Source organism: Enhydra lutris, unplaced genomic scaffold (assembly GCF_002288905.1).
Source record: "Enhydra lutris kenyoni isolate GAN:26980312 unplaced genomic scaffold, ASM228890v2 scaffoldscaffold44, whole genome shotgun sequence".
Classification (NCBI taxonomy): domain Eukaryota; kingdom Metazoa; phylum Chordata; class Mammalia; order Carnivora; family Mustelidae; genus Enhydra; species Enhydra lutris.
In genome coordinates, this window is record NW_019154128.1 from 15,777,194 (window position 1) to 15,801,446 (window position 24,253).

The window sequence follows — 24,253 nt, forward strand, 5'->3', positions numbered from 1 at the left end:
CATGACAGAGTGACTACAGTGGAATCTTATTTCTCTCTCTCTTTTTTAAGATTTTATTTATTTGAGAGAGAGAGACAGAGAGAGAAAGAGAGAGAGAGAGAGAGAGAGAGAGAGTGTGTGTGTGTGTGTGTGTGTGTGTGTGTGTGTGTGAGGGGAGGGGGCAGAAGGCAAGGGAGAGACAGAATTTCAAGCCTGACTCAGGGCTTGATCTCAGAACCCTGAGCTCATGACCCAAGCAGAAACCAAGAGTTGGTCATCTAACCAAATTGAGCCACCGGGGTGCCCCCAGGATATCTTATTTCTAAAGGAAAACAATCAGCTCCACAAATGATATACGATATTGAGTAATCATTATGAGGCTAGTTTTAAAAACATATTTTAGTAATATGGTTTGGTCAACTCCTTCTTAAAATGTCATTTATAATTGGTAATTAATTTAAAAGGAACTACATCTCTTTCTCTCCTACCTGTTAATAAATACCAAATATCTCTATCAGAACCATAAAGTGACCAAATTGTAATAAGCAATGTCTCACTGTAGTAAGGCTTTCAAGTCAGATTTAAGTTTTTACCAATATGATTAATCACAAGACTGGTTGAAATTCAGTTAATATCTCCACCTTGTGGTTTGGTTACCTATAGCTAATGTAAAAGATCTTTGCCAATTCTGTTAGTAAATAAGTTAACATACTATACTACTGCATTGGCTTTCAAGATTCAGATATTCTGAAGGTGCCACTAGAAATCTGATGTGTTTTCCATCATTCTACTAAAAATAACAGTTGTGTACACAGTGTGTACCTCGGAGGTACAGAGTACAGTATACATAAACTAAATGTTATCCCCATCAATCTTCACCCTCTTTAACTTTCTGTAGTACTATCTCTTAACACTGCCTTATTGCTTTACACTGTTAGGTGTGGATGTCCAGTCTCCCCACTAACATCTGAATTCCTTGAAAATAGAAACCATTTTTTAAACACTACATTTAGTTTTCTGACTAAAATATGAGCCATCTTTTTTATTAAATGTGGTTCTGTGATTCCCAGGTCACATGGTTCAAAGTTTAAGTTTAAGCGGTAAAAATGATTGGTATTAAATGTCTCTTCTGGCCACCAAATTCCTACTGCACCTCCCTCTGGGCAACCAGAGACCCTATTTTCTCTTTTTTGTACCCACTCAAAGCAGCCAGAGCAGTGGGGGGCCCACGATAGGCAACATTTGAAAGAAAGTGAAACTATTCCTTGGTATTCTCCAATTCCCTCTTTCAGGATCTGTTTACCACTTTCTGGTGCTATCTATAGGATGAACCCGTCAGCTCCCTCTGATCTACAACTGGGCTCATTGCAATACTCCCCCACAGCAAAGCTGGGGCTGTCTCAGCTGGAATCCTTTGTGCTACCTGACTGAATTATGGATATAGCCCCTGCTAAATGATCTCTCTCTTTGTGATTTTGTTACCGTTCTGATTTATTATTGCCAACATTGTCAGAACGATCTTTCTAAAACGCAATTCTTCAAATAACTTCTGTGCTCATGTTGTAACAAAAGGTTCCTAAAAACAAGAGTTCAAACAAGTGCTTCTCCCCCTGCATTATCACACTTACACACTCCTCTCGAGCTATAGAACCCACTTTTTCTGCCTTACACCTTTGCTCTTGTTGTTCCCACTGCCTGGGGTGCCATTCTCTTTCCTGTTTGTCATGTCTGGCACCTCAGCACCTAGCATACTACACACTGAATGAATGAGTGAATGAATCAAGTATTCAACAATTCTTAATGGACCTATGGTTTGTTCTCTTAAGGGACTGCCTGGATCCACCCAGTTTTGTGTGAGATGAATCTCTTTTAAAAACCTCATACTAGGGGCGCCTAGGTGGCTCAGTGGGTTAAAGCCTCTGCCTTCGGTTCAGGTCAGGCTCCCAGGGTGCTGGAATCGAGCCCCACATCAGGCTCTCTGCTCAGCGGGAAGCCTGCTTCCCTTCCCCTTTCTCTGCCTGCCTCTTTGCCTAGTTGTGATCTCTGTCTGTCAAGTAAGTAAAATCTTAAAAAAACAAAACAAAACAAAAAAACCCCACCTCATACTAGCCTCAAGACATTAAAAAATAGAGCTACCCTATGACCCAGAAATTGCACTACTAGGTATTTATCCCAAAGATATAGATGTAGTGAAAGGAAGGGACACCTGTACCCCAATGTTCATAGCAGCAATGCCCACAATAGCCAAACTATGTAAGAAGACAAGATGTCCTTCAACAGATAAATGGGTAAAAAAGATGTGGTTCAAATATGCAATAGAATATTACTCAGCCATCAGAAAGGATGAATACCTATCATTTGTTTCAACATGGATGGAATTGGAGGAGATTATGCTAAGTGAAATAAGGCAAGCAGAGAAAGACAATTATCATATGGTTTCATTTATATGTGGAACATAAGGAATAGCACAGAGGACCATAGGGGAAGGGAGGGAAAACTGAGTGGGAAGAAATCAGAGAGGGAGATAAACCATGAGACTCTAGACTCTGGGAAACAAACTGAGGGTTGCAGAAAGGAGGGGGGTGAGGGGATGGGGTAGCCGGGTAATGGGTATTAAAGAGGGCATGTTAACACACTGGGTGCTATATGCAACTAATGAATCGTTGAACACCACATCAAAAACTAATGTACTCTGTGCTGGCTAACTGAACATAATAATAAAAAACGTATTAAAAAACAAAACTAATGATGTACTATATTTGGGCTAGCTGAACATAATATAAAAAAAGCATTCTTTTCCTGAAAAAACAAAAACAAAAAACAAAAAACCCTCATACTAGGATGCCACCAGCTGAGAGCAGCCTGATGTGTGATGTCTGAAAATACAATTCCACAACCTAAAAGACGCAGTCCCTAACGGTGGAATTTCAGGTAATGTGACAGGCTAGGGACAAAAGTCTAACACTGACTGAAAGCTTAGTACATTAAATGTTCAGATATTCATTTATTTATATTCTACCTTCTTCCAGAATATACTTAAATGGTTCACTGTGTTAGGTCTATCTTTCTTACTTGGGCCTTCTTTCCAATTACAGATGGGCCACTGAGACTCAGAGGGTTGAGCAGCCCACCTAAGTCCATGTTATTAGTGAGAAGAGGGGTCAGACTAATCTGACATTGAAGCTTCCAACTGTTTATGGTATTATGTTGTTGACACCTTAAAATCAAGACTTGTAGGAAACCATCTGCTTTGCCAATGTAAGGCTGCTGCCTTACTGCCTTATTTGCAATTTAGGTGTCCTCAGAATTTCTTCTCTCTCAAGGTTTTAAACAGTTTTATACACACCAAAAATGTTCAGAAAATGTTTGCAGACTGATAATAAATGAGATGTTATATAAAACAAGGAAAACAGTTTTGGGGTGCAAAGTTCCTATTAATGGTCTGAGTGGTATGTAGGGAACACTATACCTATTATAGTCATCAATCCAATTACAGTATTTTATTTATTTTTAAAATTTGATTAGCCAACATATAGTATATAATTAGTTTCAGATGTAGAATTCAGTTTTTTTATCAGTTGCATATAACACCCAGCGCTCATCACATCACATGCCCTCCTTAATGCCTACCACACAATTACTGTTAAGTTTTTTTCCTATAGTTAAGAGTCTCTTATGGTTCTCCCTCTCTGATGACTTCCCATTCAGTTTTCCCTCCCTTCCCCTCTGATCCTTTGTGCTATTTCTTATATTCTACATATGAGTGAAACCATATGATAATTGTCTTTCTCTGACTTATTTTGCTTAGCATAATACTTTCCAGTTCCATCCACATTGATGTAAATGAAACTATTCATCTTTTCTGATGGCTGAGAAATATTCCATTTATTTCATATATACTAATATTCCAGATATACCACAACTTCTTTATTCATTTACCTGTCAATGGACATCTTGTCCCCTTCCATAGTTTGGCTATTGTGGAAAATGCTGCTATGAACACTGGGCTGCAGGTGTCCCTTCAGACTACCACATTTGTATCTTTGGGGTAAATGCCCCATAGTGTAATTAGGGGGCTATAGGGTAGCTCTATTTTTAACTTCATGAGGAACCTCCATACTGTTTTCCAGAGTGGCTGTATCAGTTTGCATTCCCACCAACACTGTAAGAGGGTTTCCCTTTCTCCACATCCTCACCAACATTTGTTGTTTCCTGTCTTGTTAATTTTAGCAATTCTGATTGGTGTGAGGTGGTATCTCATGGTGGTTTTGATTTGTATTTCCCTGATACTGAGTGATGTTGAGCACTTTTTCATGTGTCTATTGGCCATTTGGATGTCTTCTTTGTAGAAATGTCTCTTCATGTCTTCTGCTCATTTCTTGATTAGAATATTTTTCTCTGGGTGTTGAGTTTGATAAGTTATTTACAGATTTTGGATACTAGCCCTTTATCTGATATGTCATTTGCAAATATCTTCTCCCATTCGTTTGGTTGTCTTTTGGTTTTGTTGACTGTTTCCTTTGCTGTGCAAAAGCTTTTTATCTTGATGAAGTCTTGATGAAGTTCATTTTTGCCCTTGCATCCCTTGCCTTTGGTGATGTTTCTAGGAAGAAGCTGCTGCGGCTGACGTCAAAGAGGTTGCTGTGCTGCCTGTGTTCTCCTCAAGGATTTTGATGGATTCCTGTCTCACATTGAGGTCTTTCATCCATTTTGTGTCTATTTTTGTATGTGGTTTAAGGAAATGGTCCAGTTGCATTCTTCTGCATGTGGCTGTCCAATTTTCCCAACACCATTTGTTGAAGAGACTTTTTCCATTGGTCATTCTTTCCTGCTTTGTCGAAGATTAGTTGATCGTAGAGCTGAGGTCCATTTCTGGGCTCCCTATTCTGTTCCATTGACCTATGTGCCTGTTTTTGTGCCAGTACCATACAGTGTTGATGATTACAGCTTTGTAATAGAGCTTAAAGTCTGGAATTGTGATACCACCAACTTTGGTTTTCTTTTTCAACATTCCTCAGGCTATTCAGGGTCTTTTCTTGTTCCACATAAATTTTAGCATTATTGGTTCCATTTCATTGAAAAAAGTTGATGGTTTTTTGATAGGGATTGCATTAAATGTGTAGATTGCTCTAGGTAGCATGGACATTTTTACAATATTTATTCTTCTAATCCATGTGCATGGAATGTTCTTCCATTTTTTGGTGTCTTCCTCGATATCTTTCATGAGTATTCTATAGTTTTCAGAGTACAGATCTTTTAACTGTTCAGTTAGGTTTATTCTGAGGTATCTTGTGATTTTTGGTGCAATTGTGAACAGGATCAATTCCTTGATTTCTCTTTCTGCTGCTTTATTGTTAGGGCATAGAAATGCAACAGATTTCTGTGCATTGAAAAAAAAAATATATATATATAGTCATAGGATTATGATTTTGCTGAATTCCTGTATCAGTTCTAGCAATTTTTTGGTGGAGTCTTTTGGGTTTTCCAAATAGAGTATCATGTCATCTGTGAAGAGTGAATGTTTGACTTCTTTGCCAGTTTGGATGCCTTTTATTTCTTTTTGCTGTCTGATTGCTGAGGCTAAGACTTCCAATACTATATTGAACAATAGTAGTGAGAGTGGGCATCCATGTCACGTTCCTGACCTTAGGGGAAAATCGTTCAGTTTTTCCCCACTGAGAATATTTGCTGTGGGCTTTTCATATATGGCTTTTGTGATATTAAGGTATGTTCCCTCTATCCCTACATCATGGAAAGTTTATATCAAGAAAGCATGCTGTATTTTGTCAAATGCTTTTTCCGCATCAACTAAGAGGATCATATTGCTCTTATCCCTTCTTTTATTAATGTGATGTATTCATGTTGACTGATTTGTGAATACTGAACCACCTTTGCATCCCAGGAATAAATCCCACTTGGTTGTGGTGAATAATCCATTTAATGTACTCTTGGAGCCTATTGGTTAGTATCTTGGTGAGAATTTTTGCATCCATGTTCATCAGGGATATTGGTCTGTAATTCTCCTTTCTGGTGGAGCCTTTCTCTGGTTTTGGGATCAAGGTAATGCTGGCCTCATAGAATGAGTATGAAAGTTTACCTTCCAATTTGATTTTTTGAAACCACTTCAGAAGAATAAGTATTAGTTCTTTTTAAAATGTTTGGTAGAATTTCCCCAGGAAGCCCTGCAGCCCTGGACTCTTGTTTGCTAGGAGATTTTTGATTACTGCTTCAATTGCTTTGCTGGTTATCAGTCTGCTCAGGTTTTCTATTTCTTTCTGTTTCAGTTTTGGTAGTTCATATGTTTCCAGGATTGTGTCCACTTCTTCCAGATTGCCTAATTTGTTGGCATATAGTTGCTCATATATTCTTCAAATTGTATTCCTTGGTGTTGGTCATGATCTCTCCTCTTTCATTCATGATTTTATTTGGGTCCTTTCTCTTTTCTTTTTGGTAGATCTGGCTAGGGGTTTATCGGTCTTATTAATTCTTTCAAAGAAACAGCTTCTTGTTTCATTGATCTGTTCTAACAGTCTTTGGTTTCTACTTCCTTGATTTCTGCTCTAATCCTTATTATTTTTCTTCTCTGGCTTGGTTTAGGTTCTATTTGCTGTTCTTTCATGAGCTCCTTTAGGTGTAAGGTTGGCTTGTGTACTTGAGACTTCTCTAATTTCTTGAGAAAAGCTTGAATTGCTAGGCACTTCCTTCTTAGGACCACCTTTGCTAAATCCCAAAGGTTCTGAACAGTTGTAGTTTCATTTTAATTTGTTTCCATGAATTTTTTAAGTACTTCTTTAATTTTCTGGTTCACCCATTTATTCTTTAGTAGGATGCTCTTTAACCTCCAAGTGTTTGAATTCCTTCCAAATTTCATCTTGTGATTGAGTTCAAGATTCAAAGCATTGTGGTTGGAAAATATGCAAGGAATAATCCCAATCTTTTGGTACCTGCTGAGACCTGATTTGTGACCCAGTATGTGATCTATTCTGGAGAACGTTCCATGTGCACTCCAGAAGAATGTGTATTCTGCAGCTTTAGGATGAAATGCTCTGTCCATTAAAAAAAAAAAAAATTCAAATTTCCTTTTTGATCTTCTGCTTAGATGATCTGTTTTTTGCTATGAGTTGGGTTTTGAAATCTCCTAATATTATTGTATTATTATTAATGTGTTTCTTTAATTTGGTTATTAATTGGTTTATGGGATTGGCTGTTCCTAAATTAGAAGCATAAATATTTATATTTGTTAGATCTTCTTGTTGGATAGACCCTTTAGGTATGATGAAGAGTCCTCTTCATCCCTTACTATGGTCTTTGATTTAAATCTAATTTGTCTGATGTGAGAATTGCTACCTCAGCTTTCTTTTGATGCCCACTGGCATGATAAATGGTTCGCCACCCCCTCACTTTCAATCTGGAGATGTCTTTAAGTATACAGTATATGGATGGGTCTTCTTTTTTATCCAATCTGACACCGTGTGTCTTTTGATTGGAGCATTTAGCCCATTTATATTCAGAGTAACTATTGAAAGATACGAATTTATTGCCATTGTATTACCTATAAATCCTGTTTCTGTAGATTGTCTGTTTCTTTCTAGTCTACGTTACTGTTGGGATCTCTCTTCACTTACAGGATCCCCTTTAATATTTCTTGCAAGACTGGTTTAGTGATCACAAATTCCTTTATTTTCTGTTTGTCCTGATAGCTCTTTACCTCTCCTTCCATTCTGAATGCCGGCCTTGCTGGATAAGATATTCTTTGCTGCATGTTTTTCTCATTTATTGTTCTGAATATATTATGCCAGCCCTTTCTGACCTGCCAGGTCTCTGTAGATAGGTCTGCTGCCAGTCTACTGTTTCTACCATTGTAGGTTATGGAGCTCCTGCCTCAAGCTGCTTTCAGGATTTTCTCTGAAATCTGCAAGCTTCACTATTATATGTTGGGGTGTTGATCTATTTTTATTGATTTTGGGGAGCAGTTCCTCTACTCTTGAATGCCTGTTTCCTTCTCCAAATTAGGGAAGTTCTCAGCTATGATTTGCTAAATATACCTTCTGTCCATCTCTCTCTCTCTCTTTCTTCTTCCTCTAGGACCCCAATAATTCTAATATTGATTCATTTTATGGTATTGCTGATTTTTTGAAGCCTCCCCTCATGGTCCATTAGTTGTTTTTCTCTCTTTTTGTCAGCTTCCTTCCTTTCCATTATTTTGTCTTCTATGTCACTGACTCTCTCTTCTACCTCATTTACCCTAACTGTTAGAGCATCCAATTTAGACTGCATCCCAGTTAGAGAATTTTTAACTTCGGCCTGATTAGATTTTATTTCTGCACAAAGAGGTTCTCTAGTGTCTCTCATGCTTTTTTCAAACCCAGCTAATAACTTTATAATCATTATCCTGAATTCCAGCTCTAACATTTTATTTATATCCATATCACTTAGATATGTGGCAGAGAGTATTACCTTTGGTTCTTTCCTTTGTTTTGAATTCCTACTAGTTATTTTGCCCACAGAAGAATGGATGAACAAGAGAACAAAACAAAAAAATCAACCACAATAGACATATCCAAAGAGGTCAGAATCCAAAAAAGGAAAGAAAAAAAGAAAAAAGGGGGAAAAAGAGAATATAAAATCCCAGGTGGACAAAACAGGGTGATCCACTTTGTCTTGGGTGTATTTGAGTCTGTCTGTTAGAAGACACTAAATCTCAAAATTGTAAAGAAAGCAAAACTTATATATAAACAAAAATAAAATGTAATACAATGAAAGCCAGAAATGAATATATCTATAAAATATAAATGTAAAAATGTTAAATATTAAAAATTCATGTTAAAAAAACTTAGAAACAAAGAGTTGATAAAATAAGGAAATAGCTGAAAAGGGGAAAAATTTTTTTTTAAATTTTTAAAAAATTTTTTATAAACATATATTTTTATCCCCAGGGGTACAGGTCTGTGAATCGCCGGGTTTACACAATTCACAGCACTCACCATAGCACATACCCTCCCCAATGTCCATAACCCCACCCCCCTCTCCCAACCCCCCTCCCCCCAGCAACCCTCAGTTTGTTTTGTGAGATTAAGAGTCACTTATGGTTTGTCTCCCTCCCAATCCCATCTTGTTTCATTTATTCTTCTCCTACCCCCTTAACCCCGCCATGTTGCATCTCCACTTCCTCATATCAGGGAGATCCTATGATAGTTGTCTTTCTCCAACTGACTTATTTCGCTAAGCATGATACCCTCTAGTTCCATCCACATCGTCGCAAATGGCAAGATTTAATTTCTTTTGATGGCTGCATAGTATTCCATTTTGTATATATACCACCTCTTCTTTATCCATTCATCTGTTGATGGACATCTAGGTTCTTTCCATAGTTTGGCTATTGTAGACATTGCTGCTATAAACATTCGGGTGCACGTGCCCCTTCGGATCACTACGTTTGTATCTTTAGGGTAAATACCCAGTAGTACAATTGCTGGGTCATAGGGTAGCTCTATTTTCAACATTTTGAGGAACCTCCATGGAAAAGGGGAAAATTTTTAAATTGAAAGATAAAAGAATCATGAGAAAAAGCCCTCAAATTCTATATAATATTTTCCACTAGTGCTGGAGTTTTGCAATTCTGTGTGCTTGGTAAACTTGATATTCCCCTGATGCTACAGCTGGTCATCTTGCGGAGGGACTTGCTGTGCTGATTTTCAGGTGTCTTTGCCTGGGCAGCGTTGTACCACCCTTTGCCAAGGGACCAGGCTCAGTGTAAGCTGCTTTGGGTTCTTCTATGTAGCTTTCATTCCCTGGAGGCTTTCTGTGCTACTTCAGAGGACCAAAATAAAAAATGGCAGTGAGCTGATCTCCAGCCCTGGAGCTGAAAGATGGCGGCCCCCTTTCTTCCTTAAACCCTCAGGGAAAAGCAATCTTCACTTTTCAGAGTGCCAAACTCTGCAGACTCCTGCTCTATGCGCCCACAACAACCCTCCTGTGGAAGGAAGGGTTGCCATAGGCCTGCAGGGCCCCTGCATAGACAGCGGGTTTGTGGTTTATGGCACAAACCAGTTTGTGGTTTATGGCAAATCAAGCTGCAAGCCCACTCCCGGGCTCATTGACCATAGCCACCCTGCTCCAGTGCTTGGGAACTATGCCAGCTCGGCATCCCTGTTCTTTCTGTGACCCCAGGGATCTCGAAACCACACTATCCCATCTAGGATTCTGCCCCACTTTGCCACCTGAGCACCTTTCAGGCAGGGACATCTCTCAGTGGGGCAGACTTCTAAAAGTCCTGATTTTGCCCTCTGGGGCTATATCACTTTCCAGTAGCTGATTTATAGAGGCTCCCTCTCCCCACTGTTTATCATACTATATTACATCTCCTCAGATTCACTTCTCCACACCTCTTCCTTGCAAAAAATGGTCGTTTTCCTATTTGTAGAATTCCAGCAATTCTTTTCTTACATCTCAGGTTGAATTCATAGGTGTTCAGAATGCTTTGACAGTTATCTAGCTAAATTAAAGGGACTAGATGAAACAAGGTCCTTTATTCTTCTGCCATCTTGCCCCCCCTCTCCAAACTACAACATTTTAGATAATATTTTACCAAATGGGCTTACCTAACATCCTTGGTCAAGCGTCTATTCCAGCGTTGCCACCCATATACCCAGATTTATTTGGTATTATCTGACGTATGCTACAAATGTTTGGTCAAATGATTACTAACAGAGAATTATAGAGCAGAGTCATATATTCTCAAGTCCTAAGAAATAGATGGCCCCCTAACAAGGTGATCAATTCTGATCTGCTACCAAATCTGGTGGAGCTTCTTTTGTCAAAGGTTTATAAACTGAAAACTACCATTTTTCAAATATAAGTGATTTTTGTCTTTTTTCCTTCACCTATTTAGCAGGATTCTACTTATCTAGAATGGCTGAGTGGCAAACTAAAAGCGACATATTCTTGAGTTATCTTTCTGGACATTGGTGTCTTTCTAAATATATAGTCACATTTACAGTGACATTTACATATACAGTAAACATACAGATGACCCATCATTGTCAACACAAAAATATGCTATGTATTAAGGAAAGACTTGACTCAGCTGGTTCCTGTGATCAATAACTTTAACAAAATCTCTTAGGTGTCATGAGCAAAGAGGAAAAAACTATATACATACTTCAGATTTTAATATATTCTTCAGCTTGTTAACCTCCAAATTAGTATCTTGGACCTTCTGTTTTATGTCATTAAGTTCATTGTGCGTATCATTCAATTTTTTAGACAGGGCCTATAAGAAAAAGATAGCTAGATTTGACTATGAAAAAGTAAAAAAAAAACTCTGTGTCAAAAACCACCATAAATTTTAAATATTTTTAATAAATAGTAATAAATAAAAGTTAATATACCTAATATATGAAACTCATAAAAACCTAAAACACCCCAAATCCTCATGCCTTTTAATATCACACTCTTCACCTTAAGACCTTGCAACTCCTTCCAGTGAGTCGAAGTCCATTTAACTTGCCTTCACAATTTGTTTGGCTAATGGAACAATGAACAATATAACACAAATACAGACTTGAAAATTATTTATTTATTTATTTACTGGAACTTTCTGTTTGCTGCTTTTGAGAATACTGCAACTATTACCATGTAAATAAATCTGGGTGAGGCTGTGAGATTATTGGAGACATGAGGCCCATCATCCTACTAGTGAAAAAACAAAACAGAAAACACAAGAATCAAAATAGTAAATAAGTGAAGAACCGAAGCAGAAAATTCACAGAAAGGAAGCACAAGTAGATAATACTTGAAAAAAGTTAAAATTTACTAGTAATCAAAAATATGTTTTTAACTTTTTAAACTTTTAAGATTTTTACATTTTAATTTTAAAAATAATTTTTAAAATCAAATACTATATTGCCTATCAAATTAGCAAAGAATTAAAGTTACTCTGTTATGGCAAGGAATAAGCATTTCCATGTATCTTGGTGTAAACATAAATTTGCAAAAAGCAAATCTGTGATCTGCTACCTGTTATCTATCATCTATTTCAAGAAACATTTTTAAATGTTCATAAAAACAGGAAAGACAAATATGTTGTTTTAGAAAAAACAAATTTTTTGAAGGTGGTACATAGATACATAAGTATTCACTACCTTTGAAAATGTCCACTTAGAAAAGTTTTTTTTTAATTTATAAAACAAAGTTCATAAACTCTGATTTGATTTAAAACTAAATCTAGAAAAATTTAACATAAAGAATGTTCACTAAGGCAGTATCTGTTATGGTGACAATATTCACATTAAGTGAATGATGTCATAAAAAATAGTATCTACATAGTCCACATACAAGATATCTATGAGAAATGTTTAGAATAACTTTTTAAAAAGATTTTACTTATTTATTTGACAGAGAGAGAGAGAAAGCACAAGCAGGGAGAGGAGAAGGAGAAGCAGGCTCCCCGCTGAGCAGGGAGCCCGATGTGGGACTTGATCCCAGGACCCCGAGATCATGACCTGAGCCAAAGGCAGTCGCTTAACCACGTGAGCCACCCAGGTGCCCCTAGAATAAATTTTAATAACAGAGGAAAATGTTCATCTATATTTTGTGAAAAAGTCAGGATAAAACACTAAAAATACTTCCTCCTAATTTGTTAAAAATTGTGATTTTGAGGACGATATTTTTTTAAAGGCTTCTGCTTTCTAAATTTTCTATGATATGGTACTAAACTTGTGGTCCACAGAGGGATCCATCTTCTACCCCTTGGGCCTATAACTCAAACAAAGGGAAAAAACTACTCCTGAACAAATGTAAATTGTTTAAACAACAATTTTCTTATGATTATTAGAAAACATTTATGAAGTTTTAACAAAGCAGAGGAGTGCTTATGATGTCACAGTAAGCTAATAATAGCTACAAGATATTTATCCAGTGATTATGTTAGACGCTCCAATGAGTGCTTTCCAGGAATATTTTCATTTGCTCTCCATTTCTACATATATAAACTGAGATTCAGAGAGGTTAAATGGTATGATCCCACAGCCAGGCAGGACATTCAAACTCATGAATCTTAAATACTCCACTCTGCTGCCTTATCATGTAGAAAAAAGCTTGATATAAAATGGCATGTGGTTTTATCCCAGTTACATTAAAAATTCATGTAAATGAAAGTATAAAAAGTATTTAAAATACATGGAAAATCAGTAAAAAAAAATATGTTAACATATTTTTACCATTTTACCATTTACCATTAACATGGTAAAAAGTGTTCAATCTAGTTTTTCATAAATATAAGGTATATTTACCTTTAGTCTATTTGCTCTAGCTGTAAGTAGAGTATATAAAAGTAGATCCTATTTATATGTTTTTTATTGCTATACATTAACTTAAAAAAAACTCTCAGAATAATTTTAGATTTACAGAAAAGTTGTGAAAATGGTACAAAGAGGGGCGCCTGGGTGGCTCAATGGGTTAAAGCCTCTGCCTTTGGCTCAGGTCATGATCCATGATCCTTTGTTATAATTAACAAAGCATTGCAATTTTATATCTGTTTATATAAATTAAAAATATTTAACAATTAAAACTACAGACTTTCATGATGCAAACTAAACACACTGAGAGTGACAGCAAGTGAGGGAACCATTTAGACTAAGTCATTTTAAGTGGGGTAAGAAAGCTTCCAAAAGAGTTTTTAATGCTCAAATTAAAATAATGATATTGGAAATGAAAAGAGTGGATATACTGAAATATATTGGCTTGAAGAGGGAATAATTATAAAATTTCCCAAAGAATCACAGTGCTAAAGAGGACCAAAATATGTAGCGTAGTCCATACAGTCATACTTGAACAGAATAATCGTCCATCAAATAAATCTATCCGTCTCTCAAAAGTTTCTGAAGGCTTTTATCTTCCTTTGTTTATTTGTTCAAATATTTGTTGTTACGGAAGTACTTCCTAAGGTTTAATATAAATCTATTATATCACCACTCCCTCTCTCCTTTAATACTTCATGTCTGAAAATTTCATTTAGAAATTATGTGGCATATTCTGTGTAATAAAGATTAAAAAATGGCTGATCCCAAAGTCTGAGCTCTTCTACAAAATGAAATGAGGACTGTGTCTCAGAATAAAACAAAAATTTTCTTGGAGAAAAAAGATTCTAGGTGGAAGTATACCTGGTTTTCTTGTTTAGCTTTAGAAAACTGTTCTTGGAGACCGTCATTCTCATGAGCCAAGAGATCTCTTTCCCTGGCAATCTGAGCCAGCTCATCATTTGTTTCATCCAATTGCCGACGCATTCTGGAAATGTCTTGTTCACACATAATTAGGGCTTCAGTAGACTGTCTATTCCACAAATCAGATAATACATAAGAAAAGACATTTTACCAAAAACAGAATAACAAATTCTCATAAGATAGAAGAGTGACAGTTAAGCAAGAAAACATTTGACATTTTAAACACATTTAAAATTTAAATATAGTTCACAGGAATTTCTCTATGTTGCTCACAGTTCACAATAAAAAGGGAGGTTAAATATACATAATAGTCAATGATTTGCTAAGTATTTCGAAACTTCTGATGTTCAAGTATAAGAAAGCCTTCATTCTACATCTAGCTGCTACAGCCTAGTCTTCTTTGCAGGTACTTTGTGCTTTGTCCTCTTAAAAATTAATGGTTCTCAGGGCTTAACTCTCAGCCTCCTTCCTCTTCTCACTCTACCCCTTCCTCAGAAAAACCATTCATAGCCATGGCTCCCAGCCGCATCTTCAGATGACTCTGAAATCTTATCTCTAGCCTCAGCCTCTTCCTTAATACTTCAAAACCATATTTAACTGATTACTAGACAGATCTACAGGAAAGTCTCAAAGGCTCTTCAAATTCAGAGGAAAATCATGTGTTTCCACATACTTTCTTAACGCCCAGTTCATTCCTAGCCAGAAACCTGGCATTCTCCTAGATTCTCTCCCTCATAAGCACCTCACTCCTCTGTCTCCCAACTCATCTATCCCAATCTAGCATCATCTCTTCGGCCTGGGTAATCTTTGTCCAAAAGATAAAATCAAGACTCATTTGTCTATACCACAGGCCTCTGCCTAGTTAGACTTTCCTTCTATTGCTTCTCTTACACTTTGGGTTCCAACACACTCACCTACTTGTCATTCAAGAGGCTCTTGAACATGATCTGAGGTTCTTTGCTATTCCTTTTACCTTTACATGGCTAACACCATGTTTTCTTTTACTTCCTTAGACAGACTTATGCCTCCTTTCAACATTAGAAAGTTATCACCTCATAGGTAACACTAAGCCCCTTGTCTCCTACTGTCTTTGTACCTATCATACTTTGCCCCCAATAAGTGCTCAAATTTTGGTGGAGTGAACAATTTACCTTGATGCCTGTTCCATCTCAGCAATGATATTCTTCATGCCTGAAATGGTCTTTTCCTTGAAAAATAATACAAGTATTAAATTAAAAAATTATTTTAAATAATTTCTCTTAAAACTAAATGAACAAAAATAAATCCTCCCTTTTTAATTCCCATTCAGTTTTAAACATTCACATCTATTCTTTTCTACACTTTAAAACTAAAGCATATATATCAGTGTAGATGTACTGGATAAAAACAAGATTATGCTTATAAAAGACCACACTTAGGTACATTGGTATGAGATCAATATAGCAAATACTTTGTTAAAATGTTTTGTGTAGTCACCCAGCAACACAAAGACCCCATAATCACCCTGTTCTTGTTGGCAAACCAGTGGTTTGACATTGGAGTGTTGTATATTGGGAACAGAACTGATTTACCTCCTCACTTCTCCATGTTGTAAAACCCAGCAAAGTGAATTATGTAATACTAATTTTAATTCTGAGCAATAATAACTGTGATCAAGTAAATTATTTATATTAGTCATCAACATCATCTTCAAAAAGCTATTCCAATTGAATTACTTATAAAAGTATACTATTAATTTTAGATGTAAGCTAATAAAGAGATAAGCATTAGGCCTAGAGCAAAAATAAAATAAACTACTGACATTCTCCCTTTTTGAGGATATGGTGAGGGAGAATTAATGGAATTCAGCTCGGGGTGTGAATATCTTAATGCCATCAATACCATCCCTACACCTCCTCTTTCTAAAACTCTCATTGATCCTGAACTAGTTAGAGATAACTGTACACAAATAATTAGGGCTACATTAGACCTTAAAAAAAAAAAAGGAGGAAAATTATTCTTTCACTAAGGAACTACATTTCATTTTGCCCTTGAATTTTCAAATCCTTAGTAACCAAGCAGTAAGATGAAAAACTAAATCCATAGTTAGTAACCAAGCAGTAAGATGAAAAACTAAATCCATATTTCCCAGCCAGTTCTGTTCCCGTTCTTTAGAGAGACAGTTGTGTGTATGTGAGTGTATGTTAGTTATCTTCCTTTATTCATGTGCTCCTCTTGAGGGTATTTTAGCTCCAGTTTCCCATTCTGCTTTCTGGTAAAATGGTGCAGATTCCACATCTGGCAGTAATGGATATCAGGATATAGTTAAAATACATATTAGCAAAACAGTTAAACCCCTTTAAGAAGCACAAACCAATAAAGAAAATACTGCCTAAAATGGAATATTTACACAAGGTTTTAAAATATAACAATATATTTCTAAATAAATTCTAAAAAACTAACTGAACTTCTAGTGTTTCTGAAAGCCATTAGTTGGTTAAAACTTTAAATATGGGTTATAATGACTTCCTTTATCAGTAGAAATTTATATTGGAAGTAAGATTCTCTGAGAACATTGTAAAGCATCTGGACAATAAAATTATTGGGTAAAACCTAATATCCTCTTACCCTATTTTTCTCTTAATATGACCCTAATGTCATTATTTCCTAAATTGTTGAGATCTATGCCATCATTATCAATGTAATATTCCTTGTACAACCTCAATATGCTTATCCAGAGATACAGGCTCAAGTTAATTATTAAAAATTCAATGTGAAAATGGTCATAAATCTACTTGGAAAAAAGAAATGAACTAAAATGTTTCACTAATAGTTCTGTTATTATTAAAAAACTGTGAACTTGCTATGGAGTTTTCTAACTTTAATTGGTAGCAACTAGTAAAATATCTTTTAAAACTATGATTACCAGAAAAAAATTTCTCCTTATTCACTATAATGTAGGCTTTTTCCATAGTAATCTATTTATGTAATCACCAGATTAGACTGTAAAATTACTGCTTTTTACTGAAGGGTATTTGCAAATTCAGTTCTGAAATACTATTGTAGAGAATATTTTCTCTTTTGAATGTCTGACACTGTTTTAAAAAGTTATTTTCCCTTCAGAGGATGGATGTGCTTACATTCATGATCTTTTTTTTTTTTTATTTACATTCATTATCTTATATGAAGGTCTTGATTTTGAGATGGACTTGCAACTCAGTATTCCTCGTGAAGAAAAAAATGTTGGCAAGTTAGCAGAATCGAAGATACATGAAATATTAGATACAGCAGAGGAAAGCAATTCAGAAATTTCTAAATAATTTGTTTCTAAATGTTAGTGTTTTTAAAGAAAATCGTGCCAAATTATTCAAAAAGTGTTCTGAATAAAATCAGAAGTAAAACTCCACTTCCCCAAAACCCATAAAATATCAAAAATATTAAGGCATAACTATAAAGTAATGAGTCAGCCTTTTCAACAAATCAAAATTTACTATCTCACGAACTTAGATAGCAAGTTCTCAATTGTGCTCATGATTCCCAAATCTATTAACTTCACTTCAACTTTCTCTCCAAACTTAAAAATCCAAGAGCCTATGACTATTTCAACTATGTGTTCCAAAGACATGTCAATAATCTTCCTAAGCCTATTTTGTTTCTTAGTTCATGCATAGGAACTATCCATGTAGTTTCTAAGTCAGAAAGCACATCTTGTCAATCTTCCCTAAAAGATCTATTTCTCTTACAGATACTGCTACTATCCTAACAAAAATCTTATTGTTTTACTCATGGCTGGTATCCTTGTCACTATACTCATTTCCCTATAGTCCATTCTTTACATGGATTAACAAGCGCCAGAATATTTGTTTCAACAAAAAGATCTAATCGTGACACATCTTTTACAGTATTTCAATGATCCTCTATATTCATGATGATAGAGTCTAAACTCAATATCACATGTATTTCTATAATTTGTTGCTTAACCGTCCCACCTCATCTTTTGCCGCCCAGCCCTGCTCCCATACTGACCTCTCTTGAAATTCTTTTATGAAAGTCACTGGGCTTTCACAGAAGCTCCTTAACCTGTCTGGATCTCCCATTCTCTCACTGTCCCCTTTGTCTAAATCTTGTCCTGGCTATTCTTAGTCATCAGACAGCAGCCCAGGCACTTCCTGGAAGGCTCTCTAGATCTTTCTCCTCCCCTAATCCAACCCCCAGCCTGAATTAGATGTGTTTCTGCCTAACTCCATTTGCACATTGTGTACATATTGCTATTGCACTTAGCACATTCCATCATGATAGCATCTTAATTTATCTTTCTCCCAATTATACTGCAGCCTAATGGAAGGCATACCCACTCAACCTCAGTTTCTAACATTATACCTGGTACATGCCAATAAATGTTTGTTAAATGCATGGATGGGTGGATGGATGGACGAATGGATAAATGAATTAGATCCCTTAGAGAGGGAAAAGACCTTACTATAATGATGCTACCTTCACTTAAATCATTTGTGGGAAACAGTTCAGGAATTGTCTTCAGAATTGGTTTATGAAATAGAAAATGGTATCAATATTTCTCTGCCTTTTTGGCAACACCTTTGTTAGCGTTCTTTGAACAACAAAAAATGTGGGATGGAGATTATCATCCATCTTTATTTACCAGCTACATATGATCTATTCTCAAAGACTGAGGAGGATGCAAAAATATGCTCCTAGTTTTGAGCACAATCACAAAAGGCAGTTTTAATGGACATATTGCTTCCCAAAATGGCTGCCTGAAAATATAAGTTCTGGTGTTCTTTTAAAAACAAATCTGTCTCACCGTTTCATTACTATGCTTCACATTTTGATATTTGAATTAGTTATTACCAGTGAATGTTAATCACAAATTTATGAGAGAAAATCAATTTTAAAAATATTAGTGGACTTGAACACACAGTTCCCAAGATTATCTTGAAATTATCTTTGAAATTTTCCAAATCAGATTCTATAGTTTCAACTCTCTAGAAAAAAAAAATTGAGAAAATTCTATTATTTTATTCAGATTCAAGTTCAAACATTTCTTTTAAACCACAGTTCTCAGAACATACTTTCATTGCCAAACTCTCTCCAAGGGATGCAATATTCTCAGATTTTTTGTCCAAACATGCTTGCAGGCATTCCTTTTCTTTAGCCAGATCGTTGAGGGTTGCACCAAGAATGCTGATTTCTTCTCTCTGGGCAATACTTTGCCTGGTAAAATTGTCTAAATATGTAATCATAAAGGCATTGTTTTAATCAAGATAATTTTCTTTCTAGTTCAAGCAGATTAAAATGCTTTTCAAAGTAAATTCTCCTATATTGTGTTCAATGACTAAAAATAAGTACTGTATCCCAAACAAAAAATAGCTTTTGTTGTTAATGATTAAAAACTAAGATGAATCATGAAATTCTAAATGACTCATAAATGTAAAAGCACAATTAACACATTTAAATTAGAACAGCAAAGGAAAGCTCTATATCACAAGTTCTTGAAGTAGATTTACATGTGTGGTGGGGGAGGAGATGGTGCGTGAGTGGTCAAAATGAGTGGAATATTAAAACAACCTGTGACCTCTCTCCCTCTAATTTCTCCACCATTGTACAGAACTTGGTAACTAAAATAATATAATATTTAATTAGTTCATCTTCAGAGTCAAATGTCTCCTGATATTCTGATTTTTCTAAAGTAGGGTTATAAAAATTCCCAGGGGGGAAAAATCCCATAAAGTCTGATTTGATTTGTGATAACAGTGTTAGTATTGTGCCAACAATGTCAGTGTTGAAGGCCTGATTGACTGGTATAGAATAGCAGTTTTCAAATTGCGGTTTTTCATCCAGCACCATCAGCATCATCTGGGAACTTATCAGAAATATAAATTCTGAGGTCCCATACCAGAAATTCTGAATCAGAAATTCTGAGTGGGCAGAGCAATTTATGTTTTCAGAAACACCCCACCCATGTGATTCTAATGCATGACAAATTTGGAGAACCACTTGAGGAATTAGTAAAGATACAAAAAGCCTTGGCCATATCTTACTTCAAAGAGCCTAGCTCCAGTGATGTTTATTAGCTCTCCAAGTAATTCTGACACACACCAAAGTTTGAGAAACCCTGGTCCAGAGCTCTACAAGGGAAGTTTGTTACACCATACTTCAAGGTAAATCCTTGGGAACAGTCATCCAGAGCAGTGCTAAGGGAGGTAAAACCATATGCCAAGAGGATGATCTATACAGTACTTAAAAATACATCATGTCCCTTTTCCAGAGAGCACTGTCTTTAAGGTAAACCACATGTTTTGGGTATTCTGATATTTGAGTTCTTTCCCAATGGCCTAAAATAAATACATTTTAAAACTCTAAAACACCTCTACATATCTCCTAGCTTAAAAAAAATCCTCGACGTCACATTCCACTCAAGCTACCATACTGTTTTTCTGCTTCTGTTAATAGCTAAGTTTAAGAGACTTCTATTCTCTCCTGTCACTACCTCCTCGCTTCCCAATCATTCCTCAACCTACTCCATCTTCCACATCCAACACTCCATTCACACTTTTTTCGGTCAATGTTACCAAAACCTCCAATGTACCAAATACAATCAGTATTTTTCATTCTTACCTTCTTTCTCAAAGATATCTGAATATTGATCATACCTTCCTTTTAAAAATATTTTGCTCTCTTGCCTCCCAAAATAACACTCACTTCTGGGTTCTCCTACTTCTTTTGCTGCTTCTTACTGAGTCCTGGATCCTCTTCTCTTTCTCTACATTTTCCCTAGGCAATTTCATGGTTTTAAAATATCATTTATATGCTGATGTGTCCCAGATGTTTATCTTTAGCTTAGATTTCTCTTCTGAGATAAAAACTTATCTCTTTAACTGCTTACCTTACATTTTTATTTAGACTTAAAATATCCAAAAATGTCTTAATAGTCCCCTTCTATAGTTCTCTTATAATATTTACTATTTTAATAAAAAGCACTTCTACTCACCTAATTGTTTATGCCAGACATTTTTTAACTACAAAACAGAAAATGTTTAAAAAAAATACTCCCCATTTTAAGATGGGCTTTTTAATAGTCCTGACCAAAATTTTACTTTACAATTATAAGAAGATTAAGTTATGACCACATTTTCACAGAAATCACTGGTAAGAAACATAAATAGGATACTTCATAAAAACAATATTCTCTATGAACCCAAGTGATAGCATATAGTCAAACATATGTACATTTGCCACCAAAATAATATACAGATATGTACTATGTTTCATTACAACACTATGGACAAGCCATAATGTAGTACGAACAATTGTAAACTTACAAGGGATCAGGACAAATTTACAAAATGTTACTGTTTTATTCAGCTATTTCTTCACTGAAAAATATGAAGCCATGTCTAAATATTTATGGTCCTAAGTATAGTAAAAAAATTTTACTATCAAAGAAAAAACACATTTTTCCACAATTCTTAAGTGATAAATGTTTAATTTATGGGCTAGTTCCAAGTTTATGTTATAACTGAAGAGAAGAAAACACGTTTTTCTACCAGATTGTAAAATATATATATTTATCATGGGGAAAAAACTCACCAATTTTCTCATCCAAGCACATAATTTTCTCCTGAGTAAGCTGTAGCTCATACTTTTTCTTAGCAAGATGTCGCTGAGTATCAGAAAGATCTTTTTCTGTGTTTTCATATAAAAGTCTGTAAACATTTTAATAATAAAACTAATTCTGAAATTTTTATGTTTTATCAACTTTTTAGTGTATTTAAATATAAAAACTGGTAAGGACAGTAATACACATTTTGTTTTAATTTTTTAAAATAAAAGTACATTAAAGGAAGTTTGGAGAATAAAGAGTAAAAAGTTCTCCATCAAAATCTACTATTAGGAAAAAAAAAGCTACTATTAGCATTTTTGTGTTCAGTATTCAGTACTTTTTCACAATATATATTTTAAAGTTATCATACAATATATTCAAAATTGAATCCTGGTTTTTTTCCACTTACACTTAATCTTTAATATTTTTAGTCCTATAATACAGCCCTCCAAATCACCATTTTATGGCTGAAAAGTATTATATGAACAATAGTCATTTACTTTTTTTTTTTTTTTTAAGATTTTGTTTATTTGTCAGAGAGAGAAAGAATGCACAAGCGTGGGAGCAGCAAGCTCCCCACCAAGCAAGGAGCTGGATGTGGGACTCCATCCCAGGACTCTGGGATCATGACCTGAGCTGAAGGCAAATGCTTAGCCGAATGAGCCACCCAGGTGTCCCAAACATAAAGTACTCTTTTTTTTTTTTTTAAAGATTTTATTATTTATTTATTTGACAGAAAGAGAGAGCACACAAGCAACGGGGGCAGCAGAGGGAGAGGGAGAAGCAGGCTCTCCACTAAGCAGGGAGCCCGATGCAGGGCCTCAGTTCCAGGACCCTGGGATGATGACTCGAGCCAAAGGCAGACGCTTAACCAACTGAGCCACCCCAGATGCCCCAGCATAAAGTACTCTTGACACAACACCCACAGAAAACCAGGTTATCAGAAATACCCCACCACAACCGAAATAATAAAAACAAACCCCCCTCCAGTATATACACACCAACAGAAGTTACCATGAAAAAAAAAAAAAACATAAAACAAAAAACCACCCACTATCAAAAGCATAAATAACTGGTCTTCACTTCAACAAAGAAAAACCAGAGGAAAGTACGAATGCAGTCTCCCACTACCACAAATTATGCTGCTGAATTCCCCACATTTGGGGGAAATCACGGGGGTCAGCACTTCTGAAGTGCAATGGATAAGCCTAGCCCTGGGAAAACCACCTTTGTGAGTATAAAAAATTTTTTGAAAATATAGTGAAATTCCACTGTAGTCCAAATGAAGAATCTTTTCATATGCCTTGACGAAGTATTTTCTTAGCTTTTTTTCTTGTAAAGCAGCATTTAAAAATGCATGCTAAAGGGTCCCTCACTGGCTCATTCAGTGGAGTGCGCAACTCTTGATCTCAGGGTTATGGGTTCAAGCCCCACACTGGGTATAGATATTACTTAAAAAAAAAAAAAAAAAACTTTAAAAACTGCATGCTAAAATCAGAGGTATAAATGTAACAATCCTATCAATTCACATGACAATGATGAGTCCTGAAAGAGGCATATACCTTCCAAGGCATACTGTGGCTATTCTTATGCTATTAATATGCCTTGCAGCCATACACTTTCCAAAATAGCCATATTCCCCAGCACAACACAGGGATCCCTCTATTAAGAAAAACAAAATAGAAAATTACACACATAAGCAGAATTTCTCAAATCAGACCTTTAAATCACTGACCAACAAACCCACACATAAAGCAGACATTTAATAGCAACTTTAGAAATAAAGCTTTTAGCTTTATTTATTTTGCAGACTATTGTAACACTGATGTCAGAAAAGACTCTTACAACTCCTCTAAGATATATTTAGAACTTTAAACAACCGACTTTTCTTTTTTCCAAGTGCCCAGAGTCATAGAGGAGATTTTTGGTTGCTTCCAAGCTTGGGCAATTATGATTAAAGCTGCTATAAACATCGTGTGCAGGTTTTTGTGTGCACATAAGATTTCAACTATTTTAAGTACAACAGAGCACTATATGGTAAGAGTGTGTTTAGCTTTGTAGAAACCGCTGAACTAATAAAGTGGCTGTACCATTTTGAATTCCCACCAGCAATGAATAAGTGTTGCTATTGAACCACATCCTCACCAGCTTTTATTTTCAGTGATTGAGATTTTGTCCATTCTAATAGGTATGTAATGGTATCTCACTGTTGTTTTAATTTGTATTTCCCTGGTGACCTATGGTGTAAAACACCTTTCATATGCTTATTTGCCACCTGTATATCTTCTTCGTGGAGATCTGCTAAGGTCTTGGCCCATTTTTTAATTGGGTTGTTTGTTTTCTTATTGTTGAGTTTTAAAAGAGTTCTTTGTATGTTTTAGATCCAGTTCTTTATCAGCTGTGTCTTTAGCAAATATTTTCTCCCAGTTTGTGGCTTGGCTTCTCATATTCT

At 35.7% G+C, this 24,253-nt stretch overlaps 1 protein-coding gene across 3 annotated transcripts in view; it reads right to left on the reverse strand.

Annotated features, from left to right (window-relative positions):
• LOC111155933 (testis specific 10) overlaps positions 1-24,253 on the reverse strand; it is a 124,355-nt gene that overhangs the window by 49,354 nt on the left and 50,748 nt on the right. For all 3 annotated transcript variants that reach the window (XM_022516416.1, XM_022516414.1, XM_022516415.1), the window contains 5 exons: positions 21,789-21,904; positions 19,271-19,425; positions 15,353-15,408; positions 14,142-14,310; positions 11,141-11,251 (listed from right to left, as the gene is read on the reverse strand). In XM_022516416.1, the coding sequence (XP_022372124.1) occupies positions 11,141-11,251; positions 14,142-14,310; positions 15,353-15,408; positions 19,271-19,425; positions 21,789-21,904 (607 nt within the window). The remainder of the gene's footprint in view (positions 1-11,140; positions 11,252-14,141; positions 14,311-15,352; positions 15,409-19,270; positions 19,426-21,788; positions 21,905-24,253) is intronic.